Here is a 21,707-nt window from a genome sequence, read left to right on the forward strand (position 1 = left end):
TCACACACACACACACACACACACACACACACACACACACACATTGATATCCATTAACACTTAAATCCACTATAGCACACACTCCTCTGATCTCTGCCTTACAGAATCAACACATTGTTGGTTCCTTAAAAAATTAACAAAGAGTAAAGATGTCACTTGGGGAATAAGCAACAATAATGTGTTTTGAAACTCTTCTCTCTTCCCAAAGGCCAGTCTCACTATTACGTTACACTGTCTGTTTTTATGTTTGATTTAATGCGACACAATCGCTGCATAAAGTGAAGGCCTCTCATTTCTATTGTGCGCTGGGATTCACACTTCTTTCACCACCAAAGAGACACTTTATTGGCCATGTTATGATGGTAAATTCATCGTCTCTTATTCTCAGTTCCTTCCCTCTGACTCACCGCTTGAGCTCGTCCAGCTGCAGGCGACTATCAGTGAGTTGCTCTTGCCTCTCCTCAGCCCCTCTGGCTCTCTGCTGCTCCAGCTCAGAGACCTGCACACGGAGCCGGTTCAGCTCCCCCTGCCTGCAAAGGAGACCAGCATTTCAGGATCAGTCCATCGAGACTGGGGACATTACTGTAGACCCTGGATTAAATATAATGCACAATGCACTGAATGATTGCTTCTGCTGGAATCAATCAACACACAATTAATCCATGACAATTTCATAGTTTGTTAATGATAATAATAATAATGATAATTATAATAATACACTTGATTTGAAGTGTATTTCAGACGAGAACACTTTCCATACAAGTTTCAAGTTGTCAACTTTTGAGTGATGTTGTTTCTCACACTCCCATGCATTTATCATATATTGCAGTACATTTACTTAATGAACATTGAGTATATTTTAGTTTTGAATGTATTTTTCAGTCATTTTCTCAAATGCTATCTTCTACTGATATTTTACATGCAACTATGTTCCTATTTTACTTTATTTCCCTGTCATCTCAGTGTTACACGTGACCTAACCCTTCCCTGGACTTGGATGGAAGAGGGCGAGATGAAGAGTACCTGTCGTGCCCCGTAGTGAGAGCTCTGGCCATCAGGACATCGTATGTCTCCAGCTCTCGGTCTCGTTCATCCACAATGGCCAGGTTGAACTGGAAATCTTCCCTCAGTTGCTGGTAACATTCTCTGACAAATGAAGTGTGACAAAATGATTCAGAAGCCGGAACGTTCCGCTGAGTTCTCTCAGAGAGACTAACCACAAAGTGCAGGGACGGAAAATAGATTTCCATGTCAGTCTGCGACAATGATCAACACTATCAAAAGCTGCACTGAGATCCAGTAATAGAAGCACTGATGTGGAATCTGAATCCATAGTAAGCACACGTTCTTTTACCACTTTAGGTAGTGCGGATGTCTGAGAGCAGACTGAAGAGGTTCCAAAGGAAGACTCTTAGCTCTATGGGTTAGACACTGCTCCATATTTATTTAGAGACCATGGATCTCGGTGGGGTTTCTTCAGTCAAGGTTCAACCCCAGCAGACTTAAGGCTACCGGGGACAGAGCTATTTGTAGATGACAAATTAATTAGATCCTGCATCACAGGAAATGAAGTAAAAAGGGTTCGCTGGTCGTGGGTCGAGGAAGTTGTTGGTTTAGAACCTAATGGTGCGTTCCATTTCAGTGTGGAAGTTCAACTTGAAAGCCCCCTGAAGTCGGCAGAACCTCACAAACTCCAACCTCAAAATCCAAGATGGCCAACTGCACAGCAAGTGAAAGCTGTACATAGTCTTATTTGTGTGTCATTAAAGCCATGACACATGTGCCTATCCAGGTAGAGACAGAAAATACGTAATACTTCAAAGAAATAGGTTGCTTCTCCTTTTCTCTTTTCAAGGCAAGTAGTTTGAATCGGTCCCTTGAATATAGAAGACCATTCATTCGTTAAAATAAGGTGCGAGACACATATCATGTCTTTTGCGCCCCTAAATCCATTGTTATTAATGTAGGCGCATCTCTGATGCTGAAACTTTTTTCAAATACAGCCGTTGGCGTTAAAGAGTCTGTTGCCCTGGACAAAACATTTCACAGCTGAAGGACAATGTCTAAATTGAATATCCAGATTTGAAAAATATATATATGTTTAGCAGCCTGGGCAACACAGGGATTGGTGAAGTCGGGTGGAGAAGCTTCATGAACTGGTTTCAGTCGTGTTTCACATGCTGGACCCCCCAGCCTTCTGAGCAAACAGATCAACATGGGACTCTGCTACATCTGCAAGGGTCCTGTTTGTTTTGGTCCCGTTTGTTCAGCTTGGTCCGCAATACCATCAGACCAGAAGTCCTCTATTATAATTTCCCCAAACTCACTGTGTCCACCGGTCAGTGGCTCAATGACTCGATGACCGAAAGGAAGTATCAGGTGATGCTAGGGGAAAAGCATCTCCTGCTTTATGGTCTGTTTGACTCTAAATGAGACATAATTTATGGGAATAAATCAAGAGAGAATTAGAGTACCATAAATACCGGACTATAGATCGCACCTATATATAGGCCGTACCAAACCAAGTTGTGTTCATTCACGTCTTTCACGAAAAGTGGGCGTGGCAAAAACAGTTATTATTTCCGCCATCCACCACGGAAGAAATAACCACTAGGAACCTATTGTTTTTCAAGTGATTATTCTTTTCCTCTCCAAAGAAACGCCTTTTTGGGACCTTTATCATATCCCAAAAGTTAAAGTTAAATTTGACATGCATATCAGGACTGGTGAAAAATTTGATAATTTGGAGGTCTCGCATTTAGGTAAGAATAATTTAGCGCCCCCATAAGGTAGAAAGCCTACGGTTTCTGCTAACAATGACCGATTGACTTGAAATTTGGTACACATATCCACTTGGACCTGCTCTACAAAAATGTTTGTTTTTTTCCTAAAAGCTGGGTCAGATTTTCACAAAAAAATGATGTGGTTCATTATTGGTTCAATGTCATCGGAAGTTATCAAAAGCTTGTTGATATTTTTCAATTCAATTCAGTTTATTTTGTATAGCCCAATATCACAAATTACAAATTTGCCTCAGAGAGCTTTACAATCTGTATACATACGACATCCCTGTCCCAGGACCTCACATCGGATCAGGAAAAACTCCCCAAAAATAACCTTTCACAGGGACAAAAGGGTAGAAACCTTCAGGAGAGCAACAGAGGAGGATCCCTCTCCCCGGATGGACAGATGCAATAGATGTCATGTGTACAGAATGAACAGCATTACAAAGTTACATAAACACATTACATGAAGATGACAATGTATGAATGGAACTCCAATCCATGAAACAGAAGAAAGGTAGAGAGGAGGGGGGGGGGCACATAACTTTTCAAATGACTTGGCCTATCCTCACAAACTTAGCATATGACATTGCATCCCTTAACGTTCCCTAATTTTTTCATAATATTTGAACATTAGGGAGCGCTGCAGTCAATCGCCATTTTTAGCCTTTTTTCACGTTTTGTTCACGTTTTTGGGCAGTGTGATCTAGAGACCTTAGCAATAAAAAGTTATAAAAGGATTTTAAAAATATAAAACTATGTGCGTAGGGTTCTATTTCAAAGAAACGTAATTCGCCATAACTTGGCCATACATTATCTAATCTGCTCCATATTTCTCATATGTCATGACATACTGACCCTGAAGACATTCATATGTTAATTTTGAATTCTAGTCATAGCGCCACCTAGTGGCAAATGTTTTGCCTTTTCTTCACGTTTCGGTGAGTTGTAAAACAGCAAACTCCTCCTAGAGATTAAACCCGATTCAGTCGAGCATTGTGACCTTGAGACCTTAGTAGTGAAAATGTATCAAAGGATTTAAAAAATATAAAACTATGTACGTAGGGCAAAGAACACCATTCACTATATATTATGTAATCTGCTCCATATTTCTCATATGTCATGACATACTGACCCTGAAGACATCCATATGATAATTTTGAATTCTAGTCATAGCGCCACCTAGTGGCAACAGTAAGTTACATGTTTTCTACTTTTATACCCTTCTCCTCAGTGATTAATCAGATCCCTCTCAGAATGTGTCAGAATAGACTCAAGACCTTGATAATGTTTCACCGTGAAGATTGTATGAATTCGTTGAAGGGCGGCGAGTTGGAGCATCGGCGAAGTTTGATCCTTCGCCGTGACCGAATTAACCAATGTAACATGCTCGAAACGTAACTTAACTTAACACACATTTAAAGTCAAAGATGTAATTACCTGATACGATTTTAATGCTTCAGAATGGCAATATGGCTCAATTGCGCCCCCTACCAATATTAATTTAAGCAGCCTGAGCGCTACGTTTCACCTACATTTATGAAACTTGGTAGGCATATGTAAAACATGTAAACTGAAACGAAAGTCTCTTGGGACCATGCTCTAAACCAGGGGTGTTCAACTAAAGTTTAAAGAGGTCCAGTTAGAGAAGTTTTCTTGAAGCAAAGGTCCAAAAGATCATAATGTCTAACTATTTAGTGTGATATATATTTAAGTAGCCTTGTAGTTGTATCAAAATCTGTATGTAATCAATACCTGTCAAATGAGTTCAGTACGATCAAAACACTTTTTAACAATATTTATCATGACGTAACATAGACATATGTGTGACTGCAGATATGTATAATGTTCTCTCGTGAACTAAATAAAAGTAGTGCTGCATTTTAAATTAAAATAAATACAAAGTAAAAATTGTGCATGTTCAAATAAAGTGCTTAACTTCAGAAAAATAAAATAAAATAAATTTCCCCATTTCTGTTTCACAGTCTCAACCAATTTTACAGATACAATCTCAACACATCTTAACAATTGAACAGTTTTAGAGCATCACTCTTAAATCCCATTCCCCCGCTCAGTGGGAGAATTGAGCTCTAGCTTGTCCTGCCAGGATTTTAAACCTGGGCTTTAATGGAGTCAGGGCCATTCTCATGCACATGTGGAGGTGCTCATTGGTGAGCCTCAAACAATATTTTGTTTTTGATAAGACCCTCCCTTTGCTGAGCCATCTCACATTATTGTGCAGCAAAAGATCATCAGCATTGGCATCAACTTCTCTGAGGAATTCCCTCAGCATGCGATGCTGAGTGGAAGAGGATGCCCTAAGAAAATGTATCATTTTCATCATTGTATTCATCACCTCAGCATGCTCATCTGACAGGGAGGCACAGAGGACAGATTGATGAATGATGCAATGGTAAACTGATCTCTGGATTGTCCTCTTTCAGTCTTGCTACAGCTCCTTTCTCTCTCCCTATCATAGCAGGGGCTCCATCTGTGGCTATTGAAACCACTTGTTTTGGCTCTATTCCTCTCTTCGTTAACATCCCCTTAATGGCCAGGTGGATATCTTCTCCTCTTGTACTGGTCTGAAGGGGAGTGACACCTAACAGGTCTTCACAGAATGCTTTCTAATCTGACGTACACTAACAGCTGAGTATTGTCACAGATGTCAGTGGACTCATCAAACAGCTAAGCCTACACATGGTGTCTTTTGCATGGCTTCATTTAGCTGGATTAGCACGTCCTGAGTTAATTTCTCACTTCTCTTTGTGGCAGATGATGCTGACATGGGTATTTGCTTTATCTTATCACAAAGCTCTTGTTTTGGTTTTCCGTCAAGTAGTGTTTCAGCGACGACACTCATGCATTCTTTGACAAGCCCTCCATCAGTAAATGGCTTTGTGTTGACCCAGAATCCAAGCAACTCTGAGGGAACACTCATGAGCACGTTGTTGGGCCGTGAATGTGTGGCTCAGGATCCTGGTGGACTGTTCATATTGGGCTGTGAGACCACTTATTTTCTGTGATCTCACTTCAGATTTGAGTGGGTATGTTTGTTCAAAACTTTTATGTTTTGTCTTACATTGGCACTTTTAATAAGTGCCACGGTTTCTGAACATATAAGACACACTCGTTTTGTGCTCCCTGTGGGAAGTATGAACAGAAATGAGTCTGTCCATTCCGGATTAAATGCTCTATTTTCGCTGTCCACTTTTCTTTTTTATGTTTCGCTCAGTTTTACTGTCTCACTCGACTTTTTCTCAACTTTCTCCGGCGCAGTCGTCCGTTTCTCTCCCTTTGTTTTCTACATGTATCGCTATCTTTTTTTTTCTTTCTACCGTCTTTTCATGTGTAACCTGCCTCTAACTTTCTCATCTGTCTGCGCTGTCTGTCGAGAGATGTAATATTTACCACCGAGAATACATAGATTTGAGTGGCTCAGTGGTATCACGTGGGATGGCTTAACTCGCATTTAATTGGTCAGTGCGTTTCCTCATCCACTAAACCACTACCGCAAAGACAGCAAAAGTTGCGCCGCGTCGCCTGTTAAAAATAAAAGCGCCCTGTCAGGTTTTAAATCATAACCTTCTGTTTTGGCTGGCGGTCCGGGTCCCGCCAGTTAGTGACCTATGCTCTAAACGGTACCGGAAGTCAGTTTGTGTGATTTTTCCATTAATTATTGTGTATTTCATGCCACTATACGTTACTGAACTCCTGATGAAGGGAATTCATCAGATCCCCTTCAAATGTATTATGTTGATGCATGTTATTCGGGCCATACAGTGGATACAGCAAGTGGTGGAGTATAATGTCCAGCATCGCTCCATGCAGGAAAAAACGGCTAACTCACGACGGTCGCAGACATTCCCGGGCCGCTTGAGCCGGCATCCAGCCAGTACCCCCGACGACGTGCGAGGAGGAAGAGGAGGAACGAGGACCCGCACATCGCTGCTTGCAGCTTTAATTCTGCTTTATACTTGTTGTGGACATCCCATAAACGTCGGAACATCTAACGCCCTTGTGTTTGGGTTCATAACATCACCCGTGGGCTCACACAGCTCGGTGAATTTCACCGACTCCGTCTCGATAACTTCCGCTTCCAGCGCTACCAGAGCAGCAGCAGCCAGGCGGGCGGAGCATCTCAACGCTGATTGGCTCGCGAGTTGCGGAAGTTTTGCCAAAGTTTAAATATTTCAACTCTGGCGAAAACTTTCGCAACGCGTCTATCGCGCCGCCCGGAGAAATAGGCTACCATTCGTCTGTGCATTGACTTTGCATGCCCTATGAGTTACCGGTAGTTTGCCGAAACAGTTTCATTGGTCCACTGTGACCTCTTCGGTAATTTCATTGGTCAGCCGCATCGTTGTTAAATCCGCAGTCTCAAAGCATGTGAAAAAAAGTAGCTGTTTATATACCGGAATTTACGGTAATTTTCTCATAGGTTGCCCTCCAGTTTTCAAAACCACAATTCAAAACATGTGACGAAAAGCTTATCTGCATGCATAGATAGCATTACAGGTAGGTGAGGAAACATGCTCCTTTTGTTATTTGCTGTAAGAGTTCAAATGTTCTAACTGTTGTCATGTGTGTCCAATTATGTGGCTGACTTTTATTCACTGTGCAGTGGAGACAGAAGTTCACAACAAAACTGTAGATTTTTTTCTGGTCAGGGTTACAGGAAATATCAGTTAAACAAAAGTTTCTCAGGAAGGACAGGGGAACATGAAACTATCAGCCCCTAACATGAATTTAAGACGTCCTCTTAGGGCTCTGCAAAATTGTGGAGGACAATTTCTCTTGACATATTTTACATACTAAAAGATGCAAACAAATAAATAATCAACAGATTAAGTGAAAGTGAAAATAATTGTGTTGTAACCCCGACAACAAACCAAAACGAATGTATTGTTCCTATGGCTCCACGGGCAAATCCTACTTTATAAAGGAATATTTCCAGCTAACAGCTGAGGTCACATTTACTGTGGTGCTGATGTGAGGGGGTGAGAGCAGGTACCTGAGGAAGAAGCTCTCCTGCTGGGCCTTATTGAGGGAAGTCTCCAGCTGGTGATCCCTTGCAGCCAGCAGCTCCTTCCACTCCCTCTCTTTACTGGCCAGCTGGGCCTCCAGTTCTCCCAGTCCACTGTCCCGGTCTGACTGCATGGTGGAACTGGGATACACCTAGGGGGCAACAGTTTAGGTCGTCATGCGTTGCAGCACGTAGCACTCATGTTAGTAGTGACGTTGTTTCCTGGAGCAACATTGTTTCTGTCGCACCATGGGGACGTTTACATCCATGATTCATAAAGCATACTTTCACAGGTGCCTCATTCCAGACCTCTTCTTATAAAGCTGACATTTAAGTCAGAGGACCCCCCTCTCTGATATGATGACAAGTATCTACAGTAGTAGCAGAACACGACTAAACACAAAACAAACGCTTTGGGGTTTAACTTTATAATAACTTCAACCCAAAAAACAAAAACCATAACACTGGTACCTGCAGACTCCCGGCCCGGGCTCACGAGGCCCTATACGTCACAGCCGACACCACCCGTAGCGGTCAAACGAAGAGCCGTTTCCCGTTTTTGTCATCCGAAATGTGGCTCGTTCCTGCGGGACGCGAGGGTTTGCCATGGCAACCGTGCGTCTGTCAAATCGTTCCCCGGCTACAGCGACGCGACGGATGGTTCCCCGCGCGCCGCCGCATATTAAAAAGCCAGCGACGGAAGCGCGCTCACGCGGTCCTGTAGAAGCGAGTGTGAATGAGGGACGCAGCATCTCGGCAGGTAACGGCAGTCACCGTATGATGACTTTTCTCTTTTTAATCCGTGGTTGTTGTTTATGTTTGTCCCCACGGTCTTCTTCAGTCTATTATAGGCATACCAGCTGATCTGAGTACAGATATATAGTATATTAGTGTATACATTGGTGTTATAATACATGTCCGGACAGTGAGCGTTATTAAAGTATGTTATTATTACTGGGGTCGCCTGATGGTCATGTGGTCCGCTGGGAGGCACTTTGAGAACTACGCCTCGGTCCTCACGTATAGGCCACCGGGGTCTGTCCGCGCGCACCCCGATCCACATCTGTCCGTCCGTCGCATGTCACCGCAGATGAGAGCGAATCCGCCTCAACAAGTGAGAGAAGGCGTGTGTTTAAAGCGGACATAGCACAGCTGGAGGAAAGGTGTATGCAGCTCTAAAGCGCTCGTGTTTTCTGTTTTTAAGGTGGCGCTCAGTGCCACCTTATGTGGCTGAGAGTAGAGAACACAAAACAATACCGGAATGGTGCCTTCAAATAGATATGTATATGTTAACTAACAGGGCAACACACCAACACCATGAAAAGTGTGGCTGTTATTAAGAGCGGGCTAGTTTCTTCGTGAAGTCCGTGATGTTGGCTGGAACCTTAGTGATGCGGGAGGAGGCGCACTGCCTACGTGCGCTCGGCGGCATAGCGGATGCTGATGATGTCAGGAGCTCTCAACATGACCACGTCTCATGTCTGACTGTGGCCCGAGACAGATAATACCTTATAGCCACGTGATAAACGACGTTGTTAAACACTTGAATGTTGCCACTTCTTGGCATACCGGACCGATGTCCGAGGCCATAATATTACGATTACATGTCATGTCATTTAGCTGACGCTTTTATCCAAAGCGACTTACAATCATGTTATATTCATACACTGTAGACACAGCTACAGGGAACAATTCAGGGTTAAGTGTCTTGCTCAAGGACACATCGACTAGTATAATAATAAGATAATATTAACCACACAGACTACAGTGCATCCAGAAAGTATTCACAGCGCTTCACTTTTTCCACATTTTGTTATGTTACAGCCTTATTCCAAAATGGATTAAATTCATTATGACAAAGTGAAAACAGTTTTTTGCAAATTTATTAAAAATAAAGAACGAAAACATAACATGTACATAAGTATTCACAGCCTTTGCTCAATACTTTGTTGAAGCACCTTTGGCAGCAATTACAGCCTCAAGTCTTCTTGGGTATGATTCCACAAGCTTGGCACACCTATTTCTGGGCAGCTTCTCCCATTCTTCTTTGCAGAACCTCTCAAGTTCCATCAGGTTGGATGGGGAGTGTCGGTGCACAGCCACTTTCAGATCTCTCCAGAGATGTTCAATGGGGTTCAAGTCAGGGCTCTGGCTGGGCCACTCAAGGACATTCACAGAGTTGTCCCGAAGCCACTCCTTTGTTATCTTGGCTGTGTGCTTCGGGTCGTTGTCCTGTTGGAAGATGAACCGTCGCCCCAGTCTGAGGTCCAGAGTGCTCTGGAGCATGTTTTCATCCAGGATGTCTCTGTACATTGCTGCATTCATCTTTCCCTCAATCCTGACTAGTCTCCCAGTTCCTCCTGCTGAAAAGCATCCCCACAGCATGATGCTGCCACCACCATGCTTCACTGTAGGGATGGTATTGGCCAGGTGATGAGCAGTGCCTGGTTTCCTCCAGACATGGCGCAAAAAAATGTGGAAAAAGTGAAGCGCTGTGAATACTTTCCGGATGCACTGTATATATATATATTGTAGATTTACCATTGGTTGGTTTTTAACTGTACAGTTCAAGGAATTTTGTGATACTAGAGTACCAGAAGTACCCCTGGGGGTACGTGAAGGCACTCCAGGGGGTACGTGAGATTTCTTTTAAATATATTTAAAATTAGCATCCATTCAAAAATCCTTAAAAAATAGATATTTAATAAATAATCAATAAAACACAAGTGTAAGTTCCATCCATCCATCCATTTTCAATACCGCTTATCCTCATTAGGGTCGCGGGGGCGCTGGAGCCTATCCCAGCTGACATAGGGCGAAGGCAGGGGACACCCTGGACAGGCCGCCAGTCCATCGAGGGCACATGTAGGGACATACAACCATTCACTCTCACATTCACACCTATGGGACATTTAGAGATCAATTAACCTGCAGCATGTCTTTGGACTGTGGGAGGAAGCCGGAGAGCCCGGAGAGAACCCACGCTGCCACGGGGAGAACATGCAAACTCCACACAGAAGGACCGCTCCGACCGGGAATCGAACCCGCGGCCCTCTTGCTGTGAGGCGACAGTGCTAGCCACTACACCACCGTGTTGCCAAGTGTAAGTTCATAAACTTAATTGTATATTAAGTAGGGTATTTAAAGTAATTATCCTAAAAACTCTGACGTGAAGTGGACTCACTCAGAAAATGAGCCCTTTGTTACATGACGTTTTGAACTACAGCATCAACTTCATGAAGTCAAGGCCACGCAATGCACACCTGTTTCGCCGCCTCTGTGAACACACTCAACTGCTGCACACAGAGGTGTGCTCTCGAGGGAGAATACTCAACCGGCTGTTGGAATTAGGATCTGAAGTACACGTCTTTCAAATCGAGCACATATCTCCTCATGCCACCTTGTTCCAGAACAGACTGGCTTCCAAAGCTGTGCTGTCTGGCAGATATATTCAGCAAACTGAAGGAACTGAATGTCTCTGCAGGGCGAGGACACCAGCATTTTACCTGTTGCCTCCACATATTTATGTGAAGCCTCCTTCTCTGCAATGACTGTGATTAAAACGAAGCAAAGAAACATACTGTGCATGGAGAAGAGCTTGATCACAAAGTCGCCTCCCTGCCACCAAGACTGACAAAGATCATCAATGAAATGAAGCACAAGTTCTCACTCAAATGAAAGTGCAAAAGCATTCAGTTCAATGCAACAATGCAATCTCCAGTTTCTATAGTTCAATAAATCAGACACCGATGGCACAGCGTAATGTATTACCACTTTTTTGTTTAACCAAAAATTATTTGCGCTGGTTAGGGGTTACTTTGCTGAAAATAATTTCACACTGGTTACATCACTGAAAATACGTTGAGAACCACTGCTCTTTTGGAAAGAAAAACACGTTGAAGTGTCTTCTTGGATGCTCTTCCAGTGGAGCAAACATGATGAAGTGTCTTCTTGGATGCTCTTCCAGTGGAGCAAACATGATGAAGTGTCTTCTTGGATGCTCTTCCAGTGGAGCAAACATGATGAAGTGTCTTCTTGGATGCTCTTCAAGTAGAGAAGACATGATGCTGTGCACTAATGGTGTCAGGATCTGGAGTTTTTGTGTCTTGTTTCCTGTTTTATTTTGAAGTCCCCGTCTCTTGTGTCCTCTGTTTCCCTGCACCTCCTGTCCCTGTGATTGTCTGCCCTGTCCCTGATTGTTTCCTCCTGTGTCCAATCACCTGCACCTTCCCTGTGTATTTAAACGCTGTTTGTCTCATTCCCCAGTGTTAGTTCGTCCTGTTAGATCCCTGGTGATCGCGTGTGTTGTTTTGTGTTATTCCTCGATTTAAGTGAAGAATAAAGTTTCTTTCTAACGTTGTAGGTGTTTGGGTCCTGTCTCTTGGTGTCTACACATGGCAAATGGGGGCCCTTACATGGAGAAAAAGGTGATGTGGCAATTGCTACAGAACCTTGCAGACTTAGATCATTTTCTGATCAAAAAGGTAATGTATCGTTGTAGCTGTTAAAGCTCCACTCGACAATTTCACAGAGATCAGAATGTTACAACCCAAAACATTATTCAGTTTAATCTCATGGCAGAGTGCGGAATCTATCACCAAGTGCCTTTCATCTGCATATCAGTTTGTTTGCCAGGTGGAATGTCATGGTCTTATTTTAGTATGAGTGCTGATACGTGGGTCTCCTGACAGAATGCTGCATGGGTCACACTGGGTCATGGAAAGTGTAGATAAAGTGTGGGAGGGGGGTACACGGACATTGGTTGGCAGTATAGCTGCACAGCGGAGGGGGAAACAATGGGATTAGCGTGAACCTCCCACATGTCAGGTAAAGACAAGGGCCTGGTAACGCCATGTGTCAGAGGTCAAACGTGTCTGACAGAAGCAGGACAACTGGTTTAAAATTGTTCGTTCTGAACTACAAGAAAATGGGTTTTGAAAATCTGCATTTTCCACAATAAAAGATAATATGGGTAAAACAAGCTTTAAATGAGCTGCATTTAACATTAGCACCGTTAGCAATAAGCAGAGGCAGTCCAAACGCTCCCAATCTCAGATCTTGCTCCTTTTAATTTGAACTGTATTTGCTCAGGTTAATGGGGGTGTGGGTCTTTTATTATATCAATTATTAATAATGCAAATACAAATTCAATCTTTAGGTCACAATTGCTTTTCCAGTCCACTTGATGTTGCTGAGCAGGAAGTTGCTCCAAACAAAGAAGTGTCTGTCTGCTTGACTGACAAACCATTTTTCTGCAATAGCAATGATCGAAATGAGATGAACTGAGTAAAAACATTATCTTATTCGATAAAACAGATGTTGACAAACTGAATAATTTGCAGTTGAAAAAAAGGTAATATAAATATGCTTGCATATCGCAAAAGGTTTAAAATCGTGATATTGTACCGTGAGAATATCGTATCGTGGGCTCTCTGGAGAGTCCCTGCTGTAGGGGTACACTCAGGCCTCAAAAACTAAGAAAACAGGCAGGAACATCTGGAACAGTGATATGTGTGTGATGGGCTCTGAGGGATCTAGTGGCAGGGCATTAGAATAACCAAGATCTTCCTCATTGCTAGTGTTTTGGTTCATTTTTTCAAAAGAAAAAATTTAATGGAGGTAAAAATGAAGAACTTGAATACATTTTGTACTACCTTGGCAAGTGCATTCATCATTTCAAGTGTTATTTGTACAAATAAATGTTAATCTAAGAACTGTCCAGCATCTCTCAGATTTTATCTGTGAAAAAAGATGTAATTTGCGATTACTTTGACTGATATCGCAATTGCGGTATGATTTGCGATATTAAAGTGAAGGATAATGTTTACACCTTTACTCTCATTTTCATTAAAAAAATATACTAACCTGATGATGGTATGTATTTTGAACACACTTGTCAGAGCACAACGTATGAGAGACAAGTGAGGGGGAGCAGCAGAGATAACGGGCTGTGTGAGTGTGTGTGTGCATGTGAGTATGTGCGTGAATGTGTGTGTGTGTGTTAACATGCCACATGCTCATATTTACACCGTTCACTGCACTGACCACAACACACAACCTTTTAAAAAGAAATGCTCACACTGTAAATAAGACAACACTCTCTAAATCAAACCACTTGAGGTTGATTAATGCGTGACTCCTGAATGGTTGTGACTTCTGAATGGTTGTGTATTATTTGTTGCATTGGGCTCCTCATCGATCCTGTCTTGCCCGCGTTCATGCATGTCTCTGTTTATTCTGGTGTATTAAAGCAATTTGCTCAGCTTGTGTTTTAAATGAAGAAATACATTTGATTTGTGGGTTGTGTACAGTAAGTGGCTCTCACATCAGCAGCTGCATGAACAGTACACACACACACACCCACTCACTCACTCACTCACTCACTCACTCTCATGCTCATACTCACACACACACAGAAAACACTCACACAGAAAACACACACACACACACATACACACACACACTGAGGACACACGAAAGTATGAAAGTCACATGAGTGACAGCAGAAGTTAAAGGATAGGTCTGTGTGTTTTTTACTACAGTGTTTAAAGTCACACAGCTCGACATAGCAGTCAGAGAGCATCATGGGAGGAGCAGTGGTGGACGACGGACCTCCCGGGGTGAAGGCACCGGATGGCGGCTGGGGCTGGGCGGTGTTGGCCGGCGGCTTCGTCATCACCGGCTTCTCCTACGCCTTCCCCAAGGCCATCAGCGTCTTCTTCAAGGAGCTGATCCAAGAGTTCGACGTAGGCTACAGCGACACGGCCTGGATCTCCTCAATCCTGCTCGCCATGCTGTACGGGACTGGTAGGGCAGGACAGCGACACGCTGTGCACGTACCGTACTATACGCGTGCACGCTGACTGACTGATTGTGCGTCCTCAGGCCCTGTGTGCAGCGTGCTGGTGAACAGGTTCGGCTGCCGGCCGGTGATGATGGTCGGGGGGCTCTTTGCCTCGCTGGGGATGATTCTGTCCTCCTTCGCCACCAGCATCATTCACATCTACATCTGCACCGGAGTTATCACAGGTACAAGCACACTAAGGACAGAGCACAGCAGCCAGGATCAGCTGGCACTCAATACAATAACACGCTACTGATTTAGCAAGGCGTAATAGTTTGTTCGTCTCTCCAACCATTCATGCTGGTCCACACAACGAACATTGATATCTTACCCACCCTTAACCTTAACTCTATAGAGACTGTGTATGTCCCAAGGCCACTAAATTAATTAAATCAAAAGTAACCAGAAGAGGAGTCATCCAAAATAACATCATACAGGTTAACAACATTAGTGCAACAAAACAGGATAATTAAATGTGGACTCCTAAATATTAGATATGTCATCTAAAGCTGTATTAGTAAATTATTTAATATCAGACAATCACATTGATTTATTGTGTCTTACTGAAACCTGGCTGAGTCATGAAGAATATGTCAGCCTAAATGAATCAACTCCTCCAAGTCATATCAATACTCATATTCCTCGAGGCACCGGCCGAGGAGGTGGAGTAGCAGCCATCTTTGACTCAAGCCTATTAATGAATCCTAAACCTAAATTAACCTACAACTCATTTGAAAGCCTTGTTCTTAGTCTTTCACATCCAACCTGGAAAACATTACAGCAAATCCTATTTGTTATGCTGTACTCGCCACCAGGTCCATATTCTGAATTTGTATCTGAATTTTCAGAGTTTCTATCAAGTTTAGTCCTTAAAACTGATAAGGTTATTATTGTAGGAGATTTTAATATTCATTTGATGTTGATAATGATCAAAGTTCAAAGTTAGCTTTATTGTCACTTCTTCCATTTCTGCAAACATACAGAAGATCTGAAAGTATGTTTCTCTCCTGTCCAACATAAAGTGATTGTAGTAATAATAATAATAAATAAAAGTAATAAAGTGCAAACAGTTAACAACAACAACAAAGAACATGTAAACAATATATAAAGCAGCATTTGACATATGAGTCTACTTTAGGAGTGGGAGAGTGGGGAGAGAGTTCAGCTTCCTGACAGCCTGGTGGATGAAGCTGTTTGACAGTAATAGAGAAAAATAAGAACAACCCCAGGTTTCTCTTTAGCACTGTAGCAGGCTGATAGAGAGTCACAGCTCTGTGGAGCCGTGTATTCCAATAGACCTCAGTAGTAATGACTTCATAAACTTCTTCAATGAAAAGAGTGTAACTATTAGAGGTAAGATTGATAATCTCCTACCCTCAACCAGTGCTGATCTGTCCTCAAGAGGAGTGGCCTTGGAAACGGGTGTATATTTGGATGGCTTTTCTCCCATTAACCTAGACCAATTGTCCTCAACGGTATCTACAGGTGTCTACCTGTCTCTTGGACCCCATCCCAACGAGGCTGCTTAAAGATGTGTTGCCTTTAATTGGCACCTCTCTGTTGGATATTGATAATGTGTCTTTGCCAACAGGCCATGTACCACATTCCTTCAAAGTAGCTGTAATTAAACCTCTCCCAAAAAAGCCCACTCTTAATCCAGAGGTGTTGGCTAACTACAGAACAATCTCTAACCTTCCCTTCCTCTCTAAGATCCTTGAGTAGTCGCAAATCAGTTGTGTGACTTTCTACATCAGAATAGTTTATTTGAGGAGTTTTAGTCAGGATTTAGAAAACACCTCAGCGCAGAGACAGCACTGGTGAAAATTACAAATGACCTCCTAATTCCATCAGATAAAGGACTCATCTCTGTACTTGTTTTGTTAGACCTTAGTGCCGCGTTCGACACCAACAATCATGACATCCTAATACAGAGATTGGATCAGGCATTTCAGGTACCGCACTAAGTTTAAATCCTATTTATCAGATAACATTTCTTTTTGGGGTATTTGTAAATGATGAAGCCTCAATGACCACCAACGTTAATCACGGAGTTCCACAAGGTTCTGTGCTTGGACCAATTTTATTTACCTTATATATGCTTCCTTTGGGCAACATTATCAGGTAACACTCCATAAACTTTCATTGCTATGCAGATGATACTCAATTATATCTATCGATCAAACCAGAGGAGACCAACCAGCTCGCTAAAATTCAAGCATGTCTTAAAGACATAAAAACATGGATGGCTTGCAACTTCCTGATGTTAAACTCAGACAAAACTGAAGTTATTTTACTCTGCCCTGAACACCTCAGAGATCAATTATTTGGTGATGTGGTTTCTGTAGGTGGCATTGCCCTGGATGGCATTGCCCTTGGTGTTATCTTTGACCGGGACTTGTCCTTTAATTCCCATGTGAAGCAAATCTCAAAGACTGCCTTTTTTCATCTACGTAACATTTCAAAATTCAAGCACAACTTGTCTCAAAAAGATGCAGAAAAGCTGGTTGACGCGTTTGTTACTTCTAGACTAGATTACTGCAACTCCTTATTATCAGGCTGCTCTAATAGGTCTCTTAAGTCCCTACAGTTAAACCAGAATGCTGCAGCTCGTGTACTCACAAAAACTAAGAAAAGAGATCACATTACTCCTGTATTAGCTGCTCTGCACTGGCTCCCTGTAAAATCAAGAATCACTTTTAACATTCTTCTCCTCACCTACAAAGCCTTGATTGGTGATCATATCATCATATCTTAAGGAGCTTGTAGTACCACATTGCCCCACTAGAGAGCTGCGCTCACTAAATGCGGGGCTACTCGTGGTTCCTAGAGTCCAAAAAATTAGGATGGGAGCCAGAGCCTTCAGTTATCAAGCTCCTCTTTTATGGAACCAGCTTCCACTTTCAGTCCGGGAGGCAGACATAGTCACCTCATTTAAGAATAGACTTAAGACTTTCCTGTTTGATAGTGCTTATAGTTAGGGCTGAATCAGGTTTGCCCTGGTCGAGCACCTAGATATGCTGCTACTTTCCCCTATTGAACCAAAGACTTTATTGAACCATACTTTTTTGGGATGGAATGAAATGGAGTATTACAAACTATATTTATACAATATAGTTTGTACATAAAAGTCCCAAATAATCATGAGACAATACAAGGAATGAAAAGTAAGTCTGACTTAATAAAAAACAACAACAAAGACTTAATTCTTTTCAGATTTTCTGTGCTCCCCCCCACTCCCCCCCTCTGTTTTCTTCACAGCATTGGACCCCACGTGTAGACTGATGCTGGCGCGTCTTGGTCGCAGTGGTAATAACGAGTAACGCTGAAGGTCTGCCTCTCCTCAGGTCTGGGTCTGGCGTTAAACTTCCAGCCGTCCCTGATAATGCTGAATCGCTACTTCAGTGAGAAACGCCCTCTCGCCAATGGTTTGGCAGCGGCGGGCAGCCCTGTGGCGCTGTGCTGTCTCTCCCCACTGGGACAGTTCCTCCAGTACAAGTATGGTTGGAGGGGGGGGTTCCTCATCCTGGGAGGCATACTCCTCAACTGCTGTGCCTGCGGGGCCCTCATGAGGCCCCTGTTGCCCCCTAAGAAACTGGAGGAATGCCCTCCCACAGCTGCAGAGGAGAAGAAGCCCCTGCCAAAGAAGAAACTGTTGGACTTCAGTGTGTTCAAGGAGAGGGGCTTCCTCATCTACACCATAGCAGCGTCCATCATGGTGCTGGGCTTGTTCGTGCCCCCTGTGTTCGTAGTCAGCTATGCCAAAGGATTGGGCTACGAGGACACAACCTCTGCACTGCTTCTCACTATCTTGGGCTTCGTTGACATGTTTGCTCGGCCCGTGTCGGGGCTCATAGCGGGCTTGAAGTGGGTGCGGCCCCGAAGCGTCTACCTGTTCAGCTTCGCTATGATCTTCAACGGGATCACCGACATCATAGGGTCTCAGGTAACAGTGCAGCACACACAGATAGATGGAACTGATTTGGTTATCTAACGTTTACGATAATTAGCTAATTTTGTTTTCCTGGTCAGTTCCCTGACATTGAAAGTGCATACTGGAGATCAGACTGATGGTGTAGTTAGGGCAGGTCCCTGTATGCCTGTAGCTCCATCACCTGTGTGTCCTCTATAGACCAATGCTCAGAGATCTTCTGTTCCTCTCCGTGCAGGCAAAGGACTATACGGGTCTGGTGGTCTTCTGTATCTTCTTTGGTATGTCCTATGGCATGGTGGGGGCGCTGCAGTTCGAGGTCCTCATGACCATCGTAGGAACGGAGAGGTTCTCCAGCGCCCTCGGCCTGGTTCTGCTGATGGAAGCCATTGCTGTACTGCTGGGACCTCCTGGAGCAGGTCAGAGCATGAGTGTTCAATTTACTGATCGAGCGTCAAATCATAAACCATGTTATCTTCAGACTCAAACGTTTTAGATTTACAGTGTTGAGCAAAGAATATGCAGCTGTTTGTATGGGAAGCCTTAGTGCACATTTAAAGGTTATGTGTTAAAAAAAACACCAAAGCTGGGGTGTTTTGGAGCTGAAGTTACACTTTGAACTCTTCTCAGACGATCGTCGGAACCATGTTGCGATTTGCAAGAAGATGCTTTTTTTCCAATGGAGAGCTAGATGCAGCTGGATTAGAACAGAGGAAGCTGTGGTTCAGAGTCACAGTCTGAACCCAAGTCAACTTGGTCCCTTTAAGTCAGTGGTCACCAACCTTTTTAAGCCCAAGATCCCTGACCTCTGCCTTGGTGACAGGCAAGATCTACCTATTGAGGCGTTGAGAGAAAAACACTGTCCAGACTGTACTTACAACTTGAGGCTTTTTATTTGGCCTCATTGTAATTGAATTAAATCAAACACTTTGGTCCAGCTTTCAAATTGATGTGACCAAGAACACACTAAATGACTTAATTTCAGTGCAACATAAAAAGTAAATTGTTTGTTAACCGCACACAATATGAAGAAAAAATACATTTAAAATGAGCAGGCTGGATAAACTACCAATAGTAATGTTGTATTTATCAACTGAAGTTACAACACAAACACTGACAACATTCTCAGTCAGTGCAACTAATGTAAGTTCAGTTCAGCTCTGTGTCCCATCACAATGCCATCAGAAGTCATGTGACTCCAGTCAGTGTGATGGCTGTGACTGAACACTGACTGTGAGCTTGTAGTTGGGCTCATAAGCACAGCCAGCCAGTCTGAGCCCTTATAACAGTGATTCTCAAACTTGTTCTGTCACGCCCCACTTCGGAGGAAGAAAAATGTTCATGCCCCACCGCCCCAACAAAAATAATTTTATTTAAATCACTACTTGTGACTCCTGCATCGTTGCTTTTTCAAGAAATAGAATAAATAAAATTGCAATTACTTTCAAATAAACCAGATTGCTCCATCTGACAAGAAACAAAATAATTTGCTTTGTTAGAACAATGTAAACTATCTATGCAATAACAATAAAGTGCAACCTGTGAAAAACTAAACAAAACAAGTTCAAATATTTGGCAATAAAGAGTTTTACTGAGTTTTACACTGAATCTAAAAACAACAATATTGTGCAATCCGTGCAAAACAAAATTAGTACAGATATCTGTGAGCCATCATGTTTTATCAGCATTAGTGGTTCCACTACAAATCTTTTTAAAACGGGGTTGGAGGCTTGATACGGCCACTCTCAATTCATGCTCAATGTTGAGCTTTTGTTTTGAAGGTCAACAGCAGAAAAGCCGATCTCACCGAGGTAGGACCTGGCGAGTCGCCAAGAATCTTGGCCGTCACGCATGCGCAGGCGTAACCTGTTAATGCCGTACAGTAAACATTTACGCGAAGGTACAGGCACTTCAACATGTATTTATTAATGACTTAGTTTTATGTCCGTGTGCTCTGTAACTTGTGTAATATGTGAAGTTCTCAATAAAGGTATTTCTGCATGTCCCCCTGCACCTGTAGCACCACGGCGGACTACGTTCCCCTCGTTCGGGGGACCGCAGCTGAGAACACTTCCGCTGTGTAAGAACACACAGGCGTTCATGAGTCAGGCGATCAGAGATCTTTTCTGACGTTGATTTTCTGAAGTCCGTAAGAAAACATTTCAGAAGACACTTCAGAAAATGTTCGAGAATGAGGAACAATGCGTTTCTGAATTTATTTTCATTTTATTTTGGAGAGCGACAGGGAACGTCTCCGAGATCTACCTCGACGGGTTGGCGAAGTAAAGTAACCAGGCACGCCAAAAATATACAATTCATGTGTTTGTTATGGAAATCACATTTATATATTTTTGGTTATTTAAATAGTTTCACCTGATGTGAAATAATCTAAATGAACACGTCCCATAATAAGTGGTCCAAATCTTATCTGCTGAGTTAGCAACTAAAACGAGCCAGCTCTTAAACCGTAGCCCAAGACAAAGACTCAGACCGAAGCTTCCAGTAGCTTTCGAGCCAGAAGACGTTTGGTGTTTCTTCTCAGCCTTATTATATTATATTTTTCGTGTAGTATGTAGTTCACTTCACGAGTCCAGCTCGTTGGGAACCAGAGACCACGAACCAGAACTCACGGTGATAGCCTCGTTCTCTCCACCAGGTCGCCTCTTGGATGCCACCCATCAGTACATGCACGTCTTCCTGTTGGCGGGCTGCGAGGTCACGCTGTCCGCCATCGTCATCGCCCTGGGTAACTTCATCTGCCTCCGCGGAAGAAAGGAGGACCCAGAGGCGAAGATGGAGATGGCGGTCACTGCTGCAGAGAAGGAGGGATTGAACTGTGGGGTGGAGGGCGAGGAAGATCATGAAGATGTAGAGGAGCTGGTGGAAAAGGAGAAGGGAAAATACAGTGCTCTGATCACTGGGGAGGAGGTGATGATGGTGAAGGAGATGGGGGAGAACGGAGGAGAGACAACACATCGCTAAGAAGAACAAGACGAGGGATGACTGGGGGATGAATAATTAAAAGAATAAATAAGTAGAAGTATAAGGAGAAATATATTCAGAATATATGTGGAAATATAAAGACATGTCAAAATATTAAATCATTATAAGCACTTTCATTTATTT

At 43.0% G+C, this 21,707-nt stretch overlaps 2 protein-coding genes across 6 annotated transcripts in view; one reads left to right on the forward strand and one right to left on the reverse strand.

Moving 5' to 3' along the window:
- The window catches only part of ccdc57 (coiled-coil domain containing 57), a 41,328-nt gene extending 32,944 nt beyond the window's left edge, over positions 1–8,384 (reverse strand). For 2 of the 3 annotated variants that reach the window (XM_034558300.1, XM_034558299.1), the window contains exons 1-4: positions 8,281–8,384; positions 7,798–7,961; positions 1,024–1,146; positions 408–530 (exon numbers count right to left, since the gene is read on the reverse strand). In XM_034558300.1, coding sequence (XP_034414191.1) covers positions 408–530; positions 1,024–1,146; positions 7,798–7,943 — 392 coding nt within the window. In that variant the 5' untranslated portion in view covers positions 7,944–7,961; positions 8,281–8,384. Of the gene's footprint in view, positions 1–407; positions 531–1,023; positions 1,147–6,633; positions 6,790–7,797; positions 7,962–8,280 lie in introns of those variants that run through there. The other variant, XM_034558301.1, reaches the window with a different exon arrangement.
- An 85-nt stretch (positions 8,385–8,469) lies between these two features.
- slc16a3 (solute carrier family 16 member 3) lies at positions 8,470–21,700 on the forward strand. Of its 3 annotated transcripts, none has more exons than XM_034557875.1 (7): positions 8,511–8,569; positions 12,173–12,293; positions 14,352–14,616; positions 14,695–14,838; positions 17,998–18,596; positions 18,820–19,000; positions 21,238–21,700. In XM_034557875.1, the coding sequence occupies exons 3-7, from the start codon at positions 14,394–14,396 to the stop codon at positions 21,561–21,563; spliced, it is 1,473 nt and encodes a 490-aa protein (XP_034413766.1). In that variant the 5' UTR covers positions 8,511–8,569; positions 12,173–12,293; positions 14,352–14,393; the 3' UTR covers positions 21,564–21,700. The 3 variants fall into 3 exon arrangements, with proteins under 3 accessions (XP_034413767.1, XP_034413766.1, XP_034413768.1); XM_034557877.1 differs by having other exon boundaries at positions 8,512–8,569; positions 12,173–12,236; XM_034557876.1 differs by lacking the exon at positions 12,173–12,293 and having other exon boundaries at positions 8,470–8,569.
- The last annotated feature ends 7 nt before the right edge of the window (positions 21,701–21,707 follow it).

This window comes from Cyclopterus lumpus, chromosome 19, assembly GCF_009769545.1.
Source record: "Cyclopterus lumpus isolate fCycLum1 chromosome 19, fCycLum1.pri, whole genome shotgun sequence".
NCBI lineage: Eukaryota > Metazoa > Chordata > Actinopteri > Perciformes > Cyclopteridae > Cyclopterus > Cyclopterus lumpus.

Coding starts and splice junctions, on each gene's coding strand:
- slc16a3 (XM_034557876.1), top strand. CDS start 14,394: ATGGGAGGAGCAGTGGTGGACGACGGACCTCCCGGGGTGAAGGCACCG. Junction 14,617..14,694: donor CGCCATGCTGTACGGGACTG/GTAGGGCAGGAC, acceptor GTGCGTCCTCAG/GCCCTGTGTGCAGCGTGCTG. Junction 18,597..18,819: donor CCGACATCATAGGGTCTCAG/GTAACAGTGCAG, acceptor CTCTCCGTGCAG/GCAAAGGACTATACGGGTCT.